This window comes from Eubalaena glacialis, chromosome 3, assembly GCF_028564815.1.
Source record: "Eubalaena glacialis isolate mEubGla1 chromosome 3, mEubGla1.1.hap2.+ XY, whole genome shotgun sequence".
Classification (NCBI taxonomy): domain Eukaryota; kingdom Metazoa; phylum Chordata; class Mammalia; order Artiodactyla; family Balaenidae; genus Eubalaena; species Eubalaena glacialis.
The window spans coordinates 116,845,605-116,861,268 of record NC_083718.1 but is presented as its reverse complement, the minus strand read 5'-3'; the positions used below and the strand labels follow the sequence as shown (position 1 = coordinate 116,861,268).

The window sequence follows — 15,664 nt, the reverse complement described above, 5'->3', positions numbered from 1 at the left end:
ACCAGAAAAATTCTCTATCACATGAATTGGAGTTCAGAAAATGTGATCACAGAACTCTAGACAAGTGTTTGTCAAACAAATGCATTAGACTTTAGAAGGTAAAAAGATAAACTTAAGTCCTAGCATCAGCCCAACAGATCTTACATGCAGCGTAAGAGGTTCATGATAGCATACTTAAGAAGTATGCCAACTAAGCCATTCTTCAAGTAGCTATCTAACTAAACTACCCCTATCACTTTCCCTAAGTAGTTTTTAACAAAGCCATGGTATCCCAGCCTGAAATAATCAAAAGTTAAGCAGGTGCCTAGAATATGCATTCACTCCTCAGACAAAACAAAAGCTACGGGTTGGAGATTTTGTTGACATTCCTGAATATTATAGTGTCATTTCTTAAACCCCAACTTAAGACTACTTAGCTACATGTTACTAATAGGTTAACCGGGATGTTTACTACAACAGGGAAAGTTGGCTTTTTCCCATTCATGGGGCTAATCCCGCCCCACCGCCTTCACTTTAAATTCAGTTAAAACAATTCAAGAAGCCAACTAATTAAATTCTAAACTCAGCGGAATACTAAAGCCCAAACCACAGTAGTGCAGCGCTTGGGAAAAGGTATCTTTAAAAAACTGTGCATTAAGTGTTGCCAGAGGTCGAGAGCCGCTAACATTTCTTGAAAAGTACAGACCACACCCCACTTTCGCCAGCTGTACACCTTACTGGTCGCAGAGGCGCGCAGAGGGTGGGTGCGAGCAAAAGGCAAGATTAATAGCTTGGGCTGGGGAATAATCTATCAGGTTTGAGTCCCGAAACTCTTTGGGTTGTGGAGGTTAGAAAAGGGTCCGTTTACGTTAGGCCTAAACTGTGGCAAGCAAAGAGAAAGGGACCTGGGGAAAAAACAAAAAGGAGCGAGTAGTTTCCTGATTTCTAGCGTTCACCGCGGGGCAGTTAAACGAAGCAGGAAAGCGGGCGTGTGTTTTCTTCTTCCTCTTCCCGCTTCCCAGGAGACGCGAGCCCAGTCCGCTCCCCCCTCTTCACCACGGCCGGGTCCAATGGCAGTCCCCGCCGCGGAGCCTGGTCGGAAGCCGCCCCGCCCCGCCCCGCCCCGCCCCGCTCCCGCCCTCGGGGTCCCCTCCGCCCCACCTCCTTCGCCCGGCGGGAGGCGGTGGCCGCGGCCGTCACGTGCCCTGGCAGCCGCCAAGTGAGGCCGCTTTTGCGACGCGGTGACAGCCAAATGGTGCGACAGGAGGAGCTGCCGCCGCGGCCGCACAGCCCCGCACCGAGAGGTTCGAGGCGGCTCCTGTCGTCGCCCTGAGGCAGCGACTAAGCAAGAGAGTCCAGCGCGGGCGGGTGGCGGCGAAGGGGATCCCGCTGCGAGTGTCCCGGCTCCCCGCCGCTCTCCAAGAACCGGGCGAAATAAGCCGCGCCTCCAGCAGGGGCTGCGCCTCCATGAATCCCTAGGTTTTTTCTTTCTCTCCCCGCTCCTCACCCCCCACCCCGGATCCCGTCCCGCCTTCTCCCTTCGCCCGCCAGCAGCGGCCGCGTCCAGGTGTGGAGTCCAGAGCGGAGCGCAATGGCGTCCAACCCCGAACGGGGGGAGATTCTGCTCACGGAGCTGCAGGTAAGGGCCGCGGCCCGTGCGCGAGGCGCTGGCGGAGCAGAGGGAGAGAGTCTGGCGCGGGGTAGGAGGCCGAGGGGAGCCGTGCGGCCGCCGCGCCCCTAGCCCGCTAAGTGAGGAAACTCGGGGATGTCACTCGGGAGCCGCTTCCTCCTGGAGCCAGAGCCTCTGCCTCCGCCGGAGCCCTGGCCTGCCACCAATTTAATTTGACTCTGCCTACCAGAGGGACCCCATCCTGCGGCCGGAGTCGGCTCTCACCCGGTCCCCGGGGCGGCCAGTTTGCCACCCCCTCCCTGGTGTCAGAGCCGCCCGCGGACACCCCTGGCGCCCCCTACCTCCTGCGGGCCGGGCCCCGCCCCGCCTTTCCCTCGAACACCGCTCCTTAAACTCTTTTGAATGACTCCCAAGCTGTTTTCTCGTCCCTCCCCTTCCCCTCCGACTCTGCACAAAGAGCGCCCCCATAACTTCCAGCCCCCAGACAAGTTTTTTTTTAAAGAAAAAACAAAAAACAAAAAAAATGTGTCTCACCAAATGCTGGCTTCACTTCACCAACCCTCTTTAGGTGACTAGATTTCTTTCTTTTATTTTGAGGGCTAACCCTTTATTTCTTTTTTACCAAGTGATAGTTACATGGTCCCCTTTTCAGCTATTCCCGGCTCAGATCCGGAAGCTCAGATGCTGATGCTTTTCAGGCTTTCATTTTCCCTCCTGTTTGAATACCAAGAAAGAACTACAGAAGTTGTTTACAAACGGCAAAGCAGTCGACTAAGGGAAAATGTTGGACACCACATGCTTGCAGAAGATGTGAACAAAATAGATCCCTTAATTAAAGTCCACGTTGAGTAGCAATATTATTCTTCCCATTTTCCAGCTAAATATTTGATGATGTAGGCACGATTTTGGTGTTTAGGTCTCTTTGATGTGCAGGGTATGTGCGCTACCTTGTTGGGTTTATTTTTCTTTACTTTGGAGTGTCCCAGAGATGTTTACATCTGGATTAAAGTTTCATGCTTGTTCTTTGACTTAAACTTATTTTGGTTTGTTTAAATATAGTCTTTTAGCTACTCGAAGATTGAGATGGGAGTTAAGAGAAAAAAAAATAGCCTACTTACATTCGTTTTTGTGTGTTGGGCAGTTAATTTTTTTGAGAAGGCTGAATCTAGACACTCTGAAGGGTTCATTCTTGATGATTTCAAAATTCAGTTGCTTCTAAATTTTTTGCTGTTTAAATGTATTTTCGATAAATTCCTATATTAGCTTGGTTTATTGTGCAGTTAGATGTAAGCTTGAAGGCATTGTTATAATACTTGATATTTCCTCCATAAAAATATATTTCAACAAGGTATATCAATGCACTTTTGCAAATTTGGAATCCTTTGGAAATGCAAGGCTGAATTTCATATTATTGCACGTGTTGCTATAAAGTGTTTTAATTACTCTTAGCCTTTTCTAAGGAAGTCTTCCAGCATACCAATTTGCTAAATGAATGGAATTTATTGTTTTATTGCTTTACGTGAGCTTTTGAAATGAAGTTTGAGGCACATCAGAAATGCTTTCCATTGCCTAGTCTTGAAATTTGAAAAGCATATTTTACTTCTGACTGAAAAAAAGCCATGAAAATAACAGGAGAATTTTTCCTTGAGTGGAGTGGCTTCAGAATCATAAAGTATTTGGCATCCTTATTTGTATTTTATAGAAAGTTGACATAAAAAACTCTTATTTTGGTACTGAATGTGAAAATATATTTTCATGTATATTAAAATATAACATTTAGGGACTTTTAATAAGACCATTTTTCACAATAACAAAGAAGCAAATCAAATAAATAGGAATATTTAAATATGAGTATTTTAAAAATGGGACCAAACTAGGGGAATGTCCAATCTAAAGTTAGACTTTTAAATAAACTAAAATGTAACCCCCTCCAGAAAAAGAATAGTTTTTAATAAGTGTTACATTTTAGGTTGTCATGTATATCCAGGACATTTTTCTTGGTGTATTTGACTCCCAATTCTAATAAAAGTTATTGCATTTGGACTTTATCATGTTTATTAAAATAATTGAAAATATTATTTCTATCAGCACTCAAGATGAACCATGATAAAATTTGCTTCACCAAGTATATGCATCTATTCAAACATTTTATTATTTCATTGGGTCATGAAACTAGAATATAGTAACCAAATATTTATCAAACTTGTTTGGAGAACCAGTTTTTAAAAACCTTCTAAGTTGTTTGAATTTACTTACATTGAAAAGTTGTTTAATGTGAGGTTCTTAATGCTTTTCTGCCATACAGATTTTAAGTAATTAAATAGTAATTTGTGTAGCAAGTTTTTAAATTGTTTAGTTGAAATTGTTACTTTGCCATACCTTTTCTCACTCTGAAAGTTACATGTTACAACTTCTTTTAATGAAATTGATATTTATTTAGAAACATTGTATATCCAACATGTAAAAAATTATTTTTCGAATTGTATGGCAGAATTTGAAATACTTTACTTGAGGTGGAATTGGCTTATTAATAACTTTTGATTGTGGAAAGACACAGAAAATCTGAAACCACAGTCTTGTTAATTATTGTAATATTTCTATATAATGTAATGTTTCTAACTCTTGTTAGTAATTTAGGAGACATTCAACAAGGAATCATTAATAAAGTATACACAAACTTTGAAGGCTAGAGGCTTCAATGTGTAAGGAAGAATATTTGCTGTGGTAAAAATAAAAATAGGCTGTTAAAAAACATAAACTTAGTTGGCAATTTCTAATTTTTATCTCTTGTAATTAACTTGTTATGTCAAGTTCTCTTGTTTTTTATTTGAAGTGTAGTGGGAAAATGAGTGCGATACTTTCGTGAGGCCAAAGAAATTAAAGTTTATTTTCAAGGAAACTGAGTTAATGAAAACTATATAAAGAATCTCAAAATGAAAATGTTGGCTACAACAGTAATTTTGTAGAGTGCAGACCCAAATATTGAGTAGCATACTTATAAAGTTACCTTGTTGATTATCGGATATTCATCTTCATCAAAATAGCTAATAAAGTGTTGGGAATCTTGAATTCCATTCTCAGCAGAATTTATTTAGGTAGAGGTGACTTGCTCAAGTGGAAGGTTGAGGTAGCTGGTCTTAAGTTACAGGGATTCATTTCAAGAAACCTTTATTGAGTAGCTACCAAAGGTATATTGGAGGGCATAAAGATGACAGGATATGGCTTTCACTTTCTAGAGGAGAGTACAAATAACCTTTATCGATTATCTGCTGTATGTTAGACATTGTACTTGGTACCCTGTGTACCTTATGTAATCTTTAAAACAATCCAATAAAGTGAGTGTTGTTATTTCCATTTTACAGATCAGGAAACTAAGTTCAGGAATAGTTAAGTCAGTCATTCATGTTCACAATGTAAGTCTGAGTTTGAATTTGGCTTTATATCTTTTCCACTACACCATTTTGTAATATGTGGACCCATAAATGTTTTGCATTCCAATATTATAAATGTGTGAACTTTCTAAAAATTGGCCCAAAATGTAGTTAACCAGAGTTAACTTTAATATAAACTTTATACTACTTGTTAGGTTCCTCTCTAACAAGGAAAAGTGATTTCCACATTTTATTTGGTAGTCTATAATTTAACAGTGCTTTATTATTGCAAATAAGGTATAACATTCTACAAAGAATAACAGTACAATAACATTTTTGCAGGTTTTCTTCATTTAACAATTAATGTTTCTGATGAAAGTTGTCAAATGTTCACCCAAAACCTTCCAAAAGATTTCATGTTTCTCTGTAGACTGTCCATAAAATAAACTTTGCTTTAAAATTTTAAGCTATGTAACCAAGCTATGTGTTTGGCACTGAGTAGGTACATAGTACATTGATGAGAAGGCTCCGTTTGTTACCTAGGATGAGAAATGTCTTGACTGTTAAAAGTTGACTATGATCATTGACTTAAGAAATTACTTAGTTTTCTTTAATTTACGTTTCTAATCCCTTGTCCCAAAAATATTCCCTTAAAAAGTTCAAAAGGGATTTCTGCACTAGTTGTATCTACATACAGCACCCTCTTATTTTACACATTTGATGGGAAATTAGGAGATGGCATCTAATTTTGCAGTGATACTGGAACGTAGAAGGTGTCTGTGTTGGGAGGGTTAAGACTAGCATGAGTTGGGGGAATGTAGCATGAGAAAGTAGGTAGATGGGTAAGACACATTTTACAGTTTTTTTTCAAATTATCAATGTAATACAAGTGTATTCTAGAAAAATCTGGAAAATGCAGAAAAGCATCAAAGAAAATAGAAGGTGCTCATAGTTCTATCAGAGTAATTGACGAGCTTTTCCAACTTATAAGTCCCATGGCATTTGAGTCCATTTCCTCTTTTTCCTCCCTTTTGTAAAAAAATTGAGATATATTTGACATACAATGTGTGATTTTAAGGTATACAACATACTGATTTGATATTTTTCCTCCCTTCTGTATCCTATTTTACTTATTAGAATTGTAAAGAGAAATGAGGTTCATAAGAGTTTTAAGATAGAAATAGCTGTAGGTTAAAAAAAATTGCCACTAGTTCTAGATAAGTGGATCAAACTAGCTTTATTGACTTTTTTATCTCAAAATATTTTTATTTTGAGTAAGTCTTTGTGCTGAAACTGGTATTATAAAATGATGGCTCTAAAATGATCATGTTTTTCGATCATCTCTAATTAGTTAATAGAGAGATGAATATCACTTAAAATAATGTTACTTCCAGAAGCATATATGATATTTGAACAGAGTAGTTAATTTTGCATCATTTTCTAGTACTGTGTACTCTGTTGAACAGTTGTCAAATGTCTACTGTATTTCAAAAACCAATTTTACTCTAATTAGAGTATGACAGAAATCATGTAACATTTAATATGAATAACTTTTGATATGCAGCAGAGTCCAAACTTGGCAACACAGAAAGTCGAAACTAGTTAAAAGCTTTAAAAAGATACTTAAAATCTTGACTGAGAAAAACATACTAATGAAAAAGTAAACTTCTAATATCTTAGAGAAGCAGACACAGAGAACATTTATTTTGATACATGTCTAGTTTCTCTTAATTTTATCTAATGAAATCTTATTTGAAACTAGCTCTGTTGTCACATTCAGTTTTTCACAATCTCAGAAAAATTAAATTTGTGTAACATTATATACGTAAATATTGTCTGTTAAAAATGAAGAACAGGAAAGCCTGGGAGGAGTGTATTTGATGGTAAATACCTTAGATTTGAAGGTAACTGTTGGTGTCGTGTTATAGAGATGAACTGATAGACAAGAATTACATAACATATACTGTTGTTAGGATTTATCTATTTTAGGAACTTGGCAATGGTTTACTTTTTCTAATTGGTTGAAGCTTTACTGCCCTGGCTTACAAACATCATAATTTATTGGAAAGTTGTTATTACAGAATTTAGAATTTATTTTAGATTATAGAAAATATACTTACCACCCAATACGTATGCTAAATATCATATATTTTACAATTAATCGTATTGTTTTCCCTTTCCTATAGTTGTTTCCTTAGAGATTCTCTAAGGAGGTGCTTGTTTTGTCTGTTTCAGAATTTTCATTGAACAAATTTCATTAAATTTTCAGATTTTTTTTTCCTTTTATTAAACCTTAGGTACACTGGTTTGGATTAATCATTATCCATCCATATATCATTGTAATAAACACCCATGGACCACCACTCACTCCCTAACTCCCCCTAAAAGCTAGGAACTTAACCTATACGTGGTTTTTCTTCATTCCATCCCCCTACCTCCACCTTCTTGTCATCCAAAGTAACCATCATCCTGAGTCCTGTGTTCATTCTCTTTCTTTGCATTTAGTTTTGTTGGATATGCAATTCTAAAAGTTATATCTTTTATTTTAGTTGTTTTTATATAATTGTGTTCAATATAATCTCTCCAAACTTGATTTTTCACTTACTATTGCTGATTTAACCATATTATTGTATGTTGCTGTAATCACTCACTTTAATTGCTGTGTGATATTTCAATGAGTAAAATATTCAACTCTCCTCTTATTGGTTATTTGGATATTTATCCACTGACTCTTCCTTGTTGGGCATTTATTTATTTTCTGGTTTTTGTAATTGTGAACGATGATACTATGGATGTTCTGTGCATTCTTTCTTATTGCATATATGTAAGAGTTTCTATTAATTATATACCCAGATATAGAATTGTTGCCTCACAGGGTAATGCCCAGCTTGCAGTGTGGTTGTGCCAATTTATAGTTTGTCAGCAGGTAAGAGATAAAAGATCCCTTGGTCATCCATCCTTTCTGACATTTGATATTGTCTTTTAATTTTTACAAATCAGAAGAGTGTAAAATGCGATCTCATCAAATGGTCTTGATTTGCATTTTCCTGATCATCACTGATGTAGAACATTTTTTTTTTTTAATGTTTACTGGCCTTTTATGTTTCCTCTTCAGTGAAATTTCTGTTCATGAGTCTTGCCTATTTTTCTGTGTTTTTTAAATTGATTTATAAGAGTTCTTTATATTCCTCATATAAATCCTTTGTGTGTATTGTAAATGTCTTATCTCAGTTTGTAACTTGTCTTTTCACTTTCTTTTGTGGGTTTGTGAGAGGGACAGTTTTAAGTGTTTTACCTTTTTGGCAGATATTGAAAATCATTTACATCATTGTGATCAGCAAGCCTGCACTTAATATCTAGTCTAGGTTTGGTATAGAAAGGGTAAAGTTATACAGTTTATGACTCATGGATTTACCAAGTATCCACAGGAACAACTATAGGAAGTTGTATAAAATATTGTATTGTTTAACACATACTAGGCACTCAAATGTTATTTGACTCAAAGGGTAAATTTAGAAATAAATAGTGTAAATTATATATGTAAATAGTTCATCAGTTGCTTATTTTCCCACTCCATATCTTTTCAGTGCAAATTTATTACTATTACTAATTATTAATATTTTATTCTTTCATTTGAAGGACAATATATTCCAAGTCTAGAATTATGTGAATTGGTTATTCAGTTATATGCATAGCTTGTCAATAAAGTGCTGTAGCTGATCAGATTTAATACTGGATATAAAATAGAAAATAATCTTCTCTTGCAGAATTTACTGGTATTTACAAACCTGGAATCCTAAATGCAGTTCTTGCCATTGCTGTGATATCTGTTGATGAAAAAAAATTTAAATTTAATTTTTGTTAAATTTATTGATGGTATGCCTAAAAAACTTTTGACAAATTGGGCACTCTAAAATTCCACTAAGAAAAATGTATTTGTTGAATATATAAATATGTTCATATCATATAATCAAGAAGACTTTTACTTAAGGTACATTTTTAATAAATAAGTAAATTCAGTGATTGGTCATGTAGCATTTTGATCCATTGGCAAATTAGCCTACTTCTCATTTTGCAGCTCCTGTGATTGAATATATCATCCAATATGGCAATTAATTGTTAAATTATATGTGTATCTCTGACTTTCAGGACAGGAACTAGGTCTTACTCAGTTTTATGCCCCTAGCACCTGACATATGGCTTACACTTGATATATGCTTGAATAAATAATGCTTAATAAATAAATGACTGATTTCTATGACTAATTCTATGACCTGTTTACTACATCTGACTTGTCTGTATTTCTGAAGGTGATCATTCTTTCTCTTGTTGCGCATGTTAGAAAGCTCTGCTGGTCACTTTTATTTGACTGCTGTCGCAGCCTCTTCAGTTGATTCTTCTATTTATGTAAATTGAATTCATTCATTGCTTTGCCACTGCCCAAGTTTGGGCTCTCATTATCATTTGGATGATTATAATATCTTGATATTCCACCTCTACTTCTTCAGTCTCATTCTGTTTTTGTTTAGACTATGTACAGCTGCTAGATTCAGAAGTTGTCTGCAGCGTTCAGTGACTCCTGACTGCTTGTGAGATACAGTCCTAATTCCTTAGCTCAGAGCTGAAAGCTGTCATTGCCGTGGCCCCAAAATACCTTTTTTTTTTTTTTAATTTGTTTTTGACGCAGGTGCAAAGGCAATCCCGTGGAGGATTTTCTTTCTTTCATTCTTTTTTCTTTTAATTTATTTATTTTTGGCTGCATTGGGTCTTCATTGCTGCTCACGGGCCTTCTCTGGTTGCGGCGAGCAGGGGCTGCTCCTCGTTGCTTCTCATTGCAGTGGCTTCTCTTGTTGCGGAGCATGGGCTCTAGGCACACAGGCTTCAGTAGTTGTGGCATGCAGGCTCAGTGGTTGTGGCTTGTGGGCTCTAGAGCGTAGGGTCAGTAGTTGTTGCGCACGGGCTTAGTTGCTCCACGGCATGTGGGATCTTCCCGGACCAGGGCTCGAACCCGTGTCCTTTGCATTGGCAGGCGATTCTTAACCACTGTGCCACCAGGGAAGCCCCCCAAAATACCTTTTAATTCTTAACTCTTTTCATACAAACAGCCTATTTTTTAGGCACACCATGATTAGTGATTTTTCCTCACCTGTATTCTGTATTTTATTGTTTTATTTTTTTCAACTGGAATGTTTCTTTAGGGCCTAGTTTAGATCTGCTTTTTAATTTTTTTTCTTATTTTCCCCTAGTCATGTATAATGTCTCCTCAAAACTTACGTAGGATATTTTCTATCTCGTGGCTTTTACCATACATTGTATTGCACCATAGTTGTTTGCATCCTACCTCATTTTCTCTGCTGTGTTGAATGCTTAAAATCTTTGACAAAAAGAACTATATGTCCTGTCTTCACCTTTACGCTTTTAGTCCTTAGCAGAGCAACTTGTACATAGTAGCTACTTGTTAATGTCTGTTGAATAAATAACAGGCTCATGTCTAAAAGTCCCCAGATTTTAAGTTTATTACCTACAACTTTTTTCCTGCTTTTGTTAGGATCTTTTTGAGGGAGCAGAATGGCATTGCGTCTTTTTTCTCTGGGTAGGGCCACTTGACACGTACATGATATTAAGTTTATTACCTTTAGTCGTAATAATTTAGTTCCTCATCTCAGACTGAGAATTTTCTACTGGCAGAAGAAACAAAGTCTAGATACAACTGAAGCAAGTAATAATAAAAATAGCAATTTTTTATATTATTAAAAACAAATTGTAACTAATTTATATTGATGTTATTTCACTGAATCCTTAAGACAATTCTACTGAAGTTGTACTATTATCTCTACTTTATAGGCAAGAAAGCAAAAGTTTAAAGGAAATAACCTCCATGGTCACATAATTGGCATGAACCAAGATGCTCTCTGACTTGAGAGGACAAATGCCTCTTAACCCATATACTATAGTTTCTCTTTCTTCTTTTGGCATTTTTCTCTGCTCCTCCTTTTCCCAGACTCACCCCACTCCAATAACCACCCCCTATCTCCTGTCTGCTCAGGTTCTTACCCTAGCCTTTCACTTTGTGCAGCATCTCTTATTTTATATCATTCCTTCGCTCTCAACAATGCCAATGTTTGCTTTTTCATTAGGATTATTCTTGATGACTAGCTAGTTGATCTGAAGGACAAATCTTACCTTCAAGCTCTAGGTAGGATAGGCTTGAACCCACAATCTTATGGCCTATGGAAATCCAAAGTCTCCCCAAGATTTCTGTTTTCCTGGTGGGAAGCACTTAAATTCTCAGGGCACCCTCTGCTTCCTGGGTTTCTGTTTCTACACATGTTTATAGGCATGTAACAAGTTAATTGGTTTCAGCAAAGATACTTATATTTCACTTAGTCCTTTCCCCCATAGTATACCCAGTTTCATATACCATGGTTGGCTCCTCTCTCCTCAACTTCCTGTCTATTCTTCAATCCTTTCTTTCTTATTTGCCATCAAAACTCCAAATTCTTCTCTCCCTAAAGAAGAACAGTTCAGTTCCCTCAAATTCTTCCTCTCAAAAGGCAGAGACAAGCTCAAGTGTTCATCGAACAAGACCTTATATATTAAAAGAATCAGTCCTCCTTAGAAAACAGGTATACTTGTAAACAGCAAAACTTATTTCTTGCTGTATCAGTAAAAGTTATCTAATTTTCTGTTCTCTTGGGAGCCTTGAGGAGCGGGGAAGTATTCTTTTATCTACTAATGAGCCTGTCAGTTAGAAGTGCCTGTGACAGTAAAGATACTTGACCCTATCAATTCTTGATGCATTATCAGTTTGGTACCTAAAGAAAAGGAAGCCTCGTTGAGTTTTAAAAGTATGCATTTTTTTTTGAAGATACTTAAGCATGTTACAACTAGTAGGTCATGAACCAGTGCTGTTCATGATGATATTTTCACCCTAAGGACAATGTTATATGAGTATGTATTCTGTATATGTCTATATAAAGTTGCCAGTTTATAAGTAGAGATGTGGACCGTACTCCATTCTGAGATTTTGCTGTTTCTGCTTCTCTTTATATCCTTCCATTCTTGATGTCAAAATGTACTCTCTTTTAAGAAATGATTAGAATAATTGATAGTTATATTCTAACTGGCAAAATAATAATTCAGTAATCTTATATATATCTGCCAAATTTCTTTTTGGAAATTTACTGATCAGTAATTTTAAGGCCTAGTTGAAATCACCGGTCTAGTAGGTAAAGTTTTGAAATCATACAGACCTAGGTTTAAATCCCATATTTAGCACAAATTAGCTGTCTGACTTTGTGGGTTATTTAGCTCCATGAGGCAAGTTTTCTTATAAAAATGGTGATAATCTCTGGCTCAGGGCTATTGTAAGGTTTTTTTTTAATTGAAGTATAGTTAATGTGCAATATTATGCAAGTTACAGGTGTACAATATAGTGATTTACAATTTTTAAAGGTTATACTCCATTTATAGTTATTATAAAATATTGGCTGTATTCCCTATGTTGTACAGTATTTCCTTGCAGTTTATTTTATACATAATAGTTTGTACCTCTTAATCCCCTACCCCTATATTGCCCTTACCTCCTCCCCTCTCCCCACTGGTAACCACTAATTTGTTCTCTATATCAATGAGTCTGCTTCTTTTTTTGTTATATTCACTAGTTTGTTGTATTTTTTATATTCCACATGTAAGTGATATCATACAGTGTTTGTCTTTGTCTGACTTATTTCACTTAGCATAATACCCTCCAAGTCTATCCATGTTGCTGCAAATGGCAAAATTTCATTCTTTCTTATGGCTGAGTAGTAGTCCATTGTATATATACCACAGCTTCTTTATCCATTCATCTGTGGATGGACACTTAGGTAGCTTGCATATCTTGGCAACGGTAAATAATGCTGCTATGAACACTGGGGTGTATGCATCTTTTAGAATTAGTGCTTTTGTTTTTTTCGGATACATACCCAGGAGTGGAGTTACTGGGTCATGTGTAGTTCAATTTTTAGTTTTTTGAGAAGCCTCCATACTGTTTTCCACAGTGGCTGCACCAATTTACATTCCCACCAACAGTGTATGAGGGTTCCCTTTTCTCCACATCCTCGCCAGCATTTGTTTTTTTGTTTGAAATTTATTTTATGTTGGAATATAGTTGATTAACAATGTTGTGTTTCAGGTGTACAGCAAAGTGATTCAGTTATAAATATACATGTATCTATTCTTTTTCAAATTCTTTTCCCATTTAGGTTGCTGCGTAATATTGAGCAGAGTCCTCTGCACTATACAGTAGGTCCTTGTTGGTTATCCATTTTAAATATAGCAACTTGTACATGTCAATCCCAAACTCCCTAACTGTCCCTCCCCCACACCCTTCCATCCTGGTAACCATAAGTTAGTTCTCTAAGTCTGTGAGTCTGTTTCTGTTTTGTAAATAAGTTCATTTGTATCTTTTTTTTTTTTTTTAGATTCTGCATGTAAGCAGTATCATATGATATTTTTCTTTTTCTGTCTTTTGTTATTTGTGTTCTTTTTGATGATAGCCATTCTGACCGGTGTGAAGTGATATGTCATTGTGGTTTTGATTTGCATTTTCCTGATGTATTTTTTTAAATGATGTACATAAAGTTCCTGGTATATAGTAAACAGTAATCCTTCCCCTGCAGGTTTATGTTTTAGGATTACTTCATTTTTCTTTAAATATTTAAGTTTTGTGGTTGACAGTCTGGCTGAAGTTGGGCATAAGAGATCTAGAGAACTGATCATACTTCATAGGTTGTTTTCCCCTCTTTTCTTTCCTCTTTTGCTTCATAGAGGGTATAATGCGGATAGCTATCTGAAAGATGTGTGTATTTCCATGATTGTCTTAATTTAAATTATCAGTATGCTGAAGTTATGTGTGTAAGAATAATAAGAAAATGATAGTTTGATAAATGATGAACTTCTAGGATTGAGCTTTCATTTAAGTCTGTTATTTGTCATGCAAAAAATACGCATTGTAAATATTGAGCAATAGAACAATTCAGAGATTTCATGAAGCAGTTTAAATAAGTTCAGATCCTTATTTTGTCCTTTCCTAGAGGCTTTTGGACTTTTTATAAATTTGAACTAAGGTTATATATCTGCAAATTTCAAAATGGTCCCTCACATTTCAGCACTGGAGAAACAGACTTGTGGTAATATACTTCTGAATATTAATAAATAATATCAACTCTAATTGAATATGTTTGAGCTTTGATGTGTAAGTTATAGTAAATGTCCAATTGTTTGTTGTTTATTGGTTAGAATAATTGACTTTTCATTTTGTTGCTATGGAAACCTTGTCTTTGCACTCCAGCATTAGGAGAGTCCATTTTACTATAAATTTTTGTTCTGGTATATGTTTTCATTGTGTTAAAACCTCATAAAACTCTATATAAAATTCTACACTTAGTTTTGGTTTGTCCTTTTAAGGATTGGAAATCTTAAATATCAGATCTAAAGTAAAATTCTTACTTATCAAATCCCTAAAAAAAAACCACTTGACTAAATCTTAAAAAAAAAAAAGTGGACCTTTCCTTTCCTTTTCTTTTCTTTGAAGTTAGCAAGATGGCAGATAGTCTTTATTTTACTGTACTGTAATGGTAATTATAGAAATGAAACTGGTGTTGGTTGGTTACCTCATACAAAATAAAGAGGAAGATGTTGAAAAAATATGAGTAATATTACTAATAGCAATATCACTCTATGTTTGTGAAGCATTTTTGAGTTATAAAACACTTTTATATGTATTATTTCAGTTGATTCTTAAGATGACCCTTTTAGTTAGGCATAGGGAGGAATTATTATACCCAGTTTACAGGTGTTCATGTTTACTCAGCCAATGCCTGCTTTAACCTAAACCGTTATTTTCTGACTCCTATCCCTCATTTTAGTACTCTATACAATTCTAGTTTTATTAACTTTTAAAGTTGTAATCTTTTTCTTTACTATGCTTAAAAAATGGTTAACATTTTTAAAGCTATTTTAAAAATGAATGTCATTTTTTTTTCAAGAGAACAGAACAACTATAAAGGCAATATATAGTTTACCACCTAGTTGTGAGTATTCACGGTAGTATCAAAGTCCTTTGTAGAATTTTTATAACATAAAAATATTATAGAGGTATAGTGATTCCAGCAGTAGTAGTGTGTAACTTCTGGAGAGTTTATCATGGTTTAAAGTTTGTACATAATTTAAAAATCATTTAAAGAACTTATTACTAATGAAGTTGAATGATGTTTTCTATATTTATAAATTATATATGTTAAAATAGGCCAATCATGTTACCCACAGTATCGACTTGCAAGGTATTTTATGTGCATGAGACATATTAGTGCACTGAAAAATTACTCATTTTATATCTTTTAAAGGAATAATATATATCTCTCTGATGTTAAAATTTAGTCTGCCCTTATTTCTAGTTTGTTTGTGGGGGCAAATATCTTACAGTAATAAACTGCTTTAAATAAAAAAGTTTTTAAAACACCTTAGAATAAACTTCATTTTATAAGCCCTTTTCCACTTGAGCATCTAATAACTTTCCTAAAATATTTTGTTGTAACATGTTAACACTTCTAGTGATCATAGCATTTGGGCCTGAATACATTCAGATAGATTTGTGAGAAAAAGGATGATCTATTTGTTTTTGTTACCTACATTAATCTTA

At 35.7% G+C, this 15,664-nt stretch overlaps 1 protein-coding gene across 2 annotated transcripts in view; it reads left to right on the top strand.

Annotated features, from left to right (window-relative positions):
- Window positions 1–1,217: 1,217 nt before the first annotated feature.
- The window catches only part of PKN2 (protein kinase N2), a 134,585-nt gene continuing 120,138 nt past the window's right edge, over window positions 1,218–15,664 (top strand). For both annotated transcript variants that reach the window (XM_061183929.1, XM_061183928.1), the window contains exon 1: window positions 1,218–1,618. In XM_061183929.1, coding sequence (XP_061039912.1) covers window positions 1,571–1,618 — 48 coding nt within the window. In that variant the 5' untranslated portion in view covers window positions 1,218–1,570. The remainder of the gene's footprint in view (window positions 1,619–15,664) is intronic.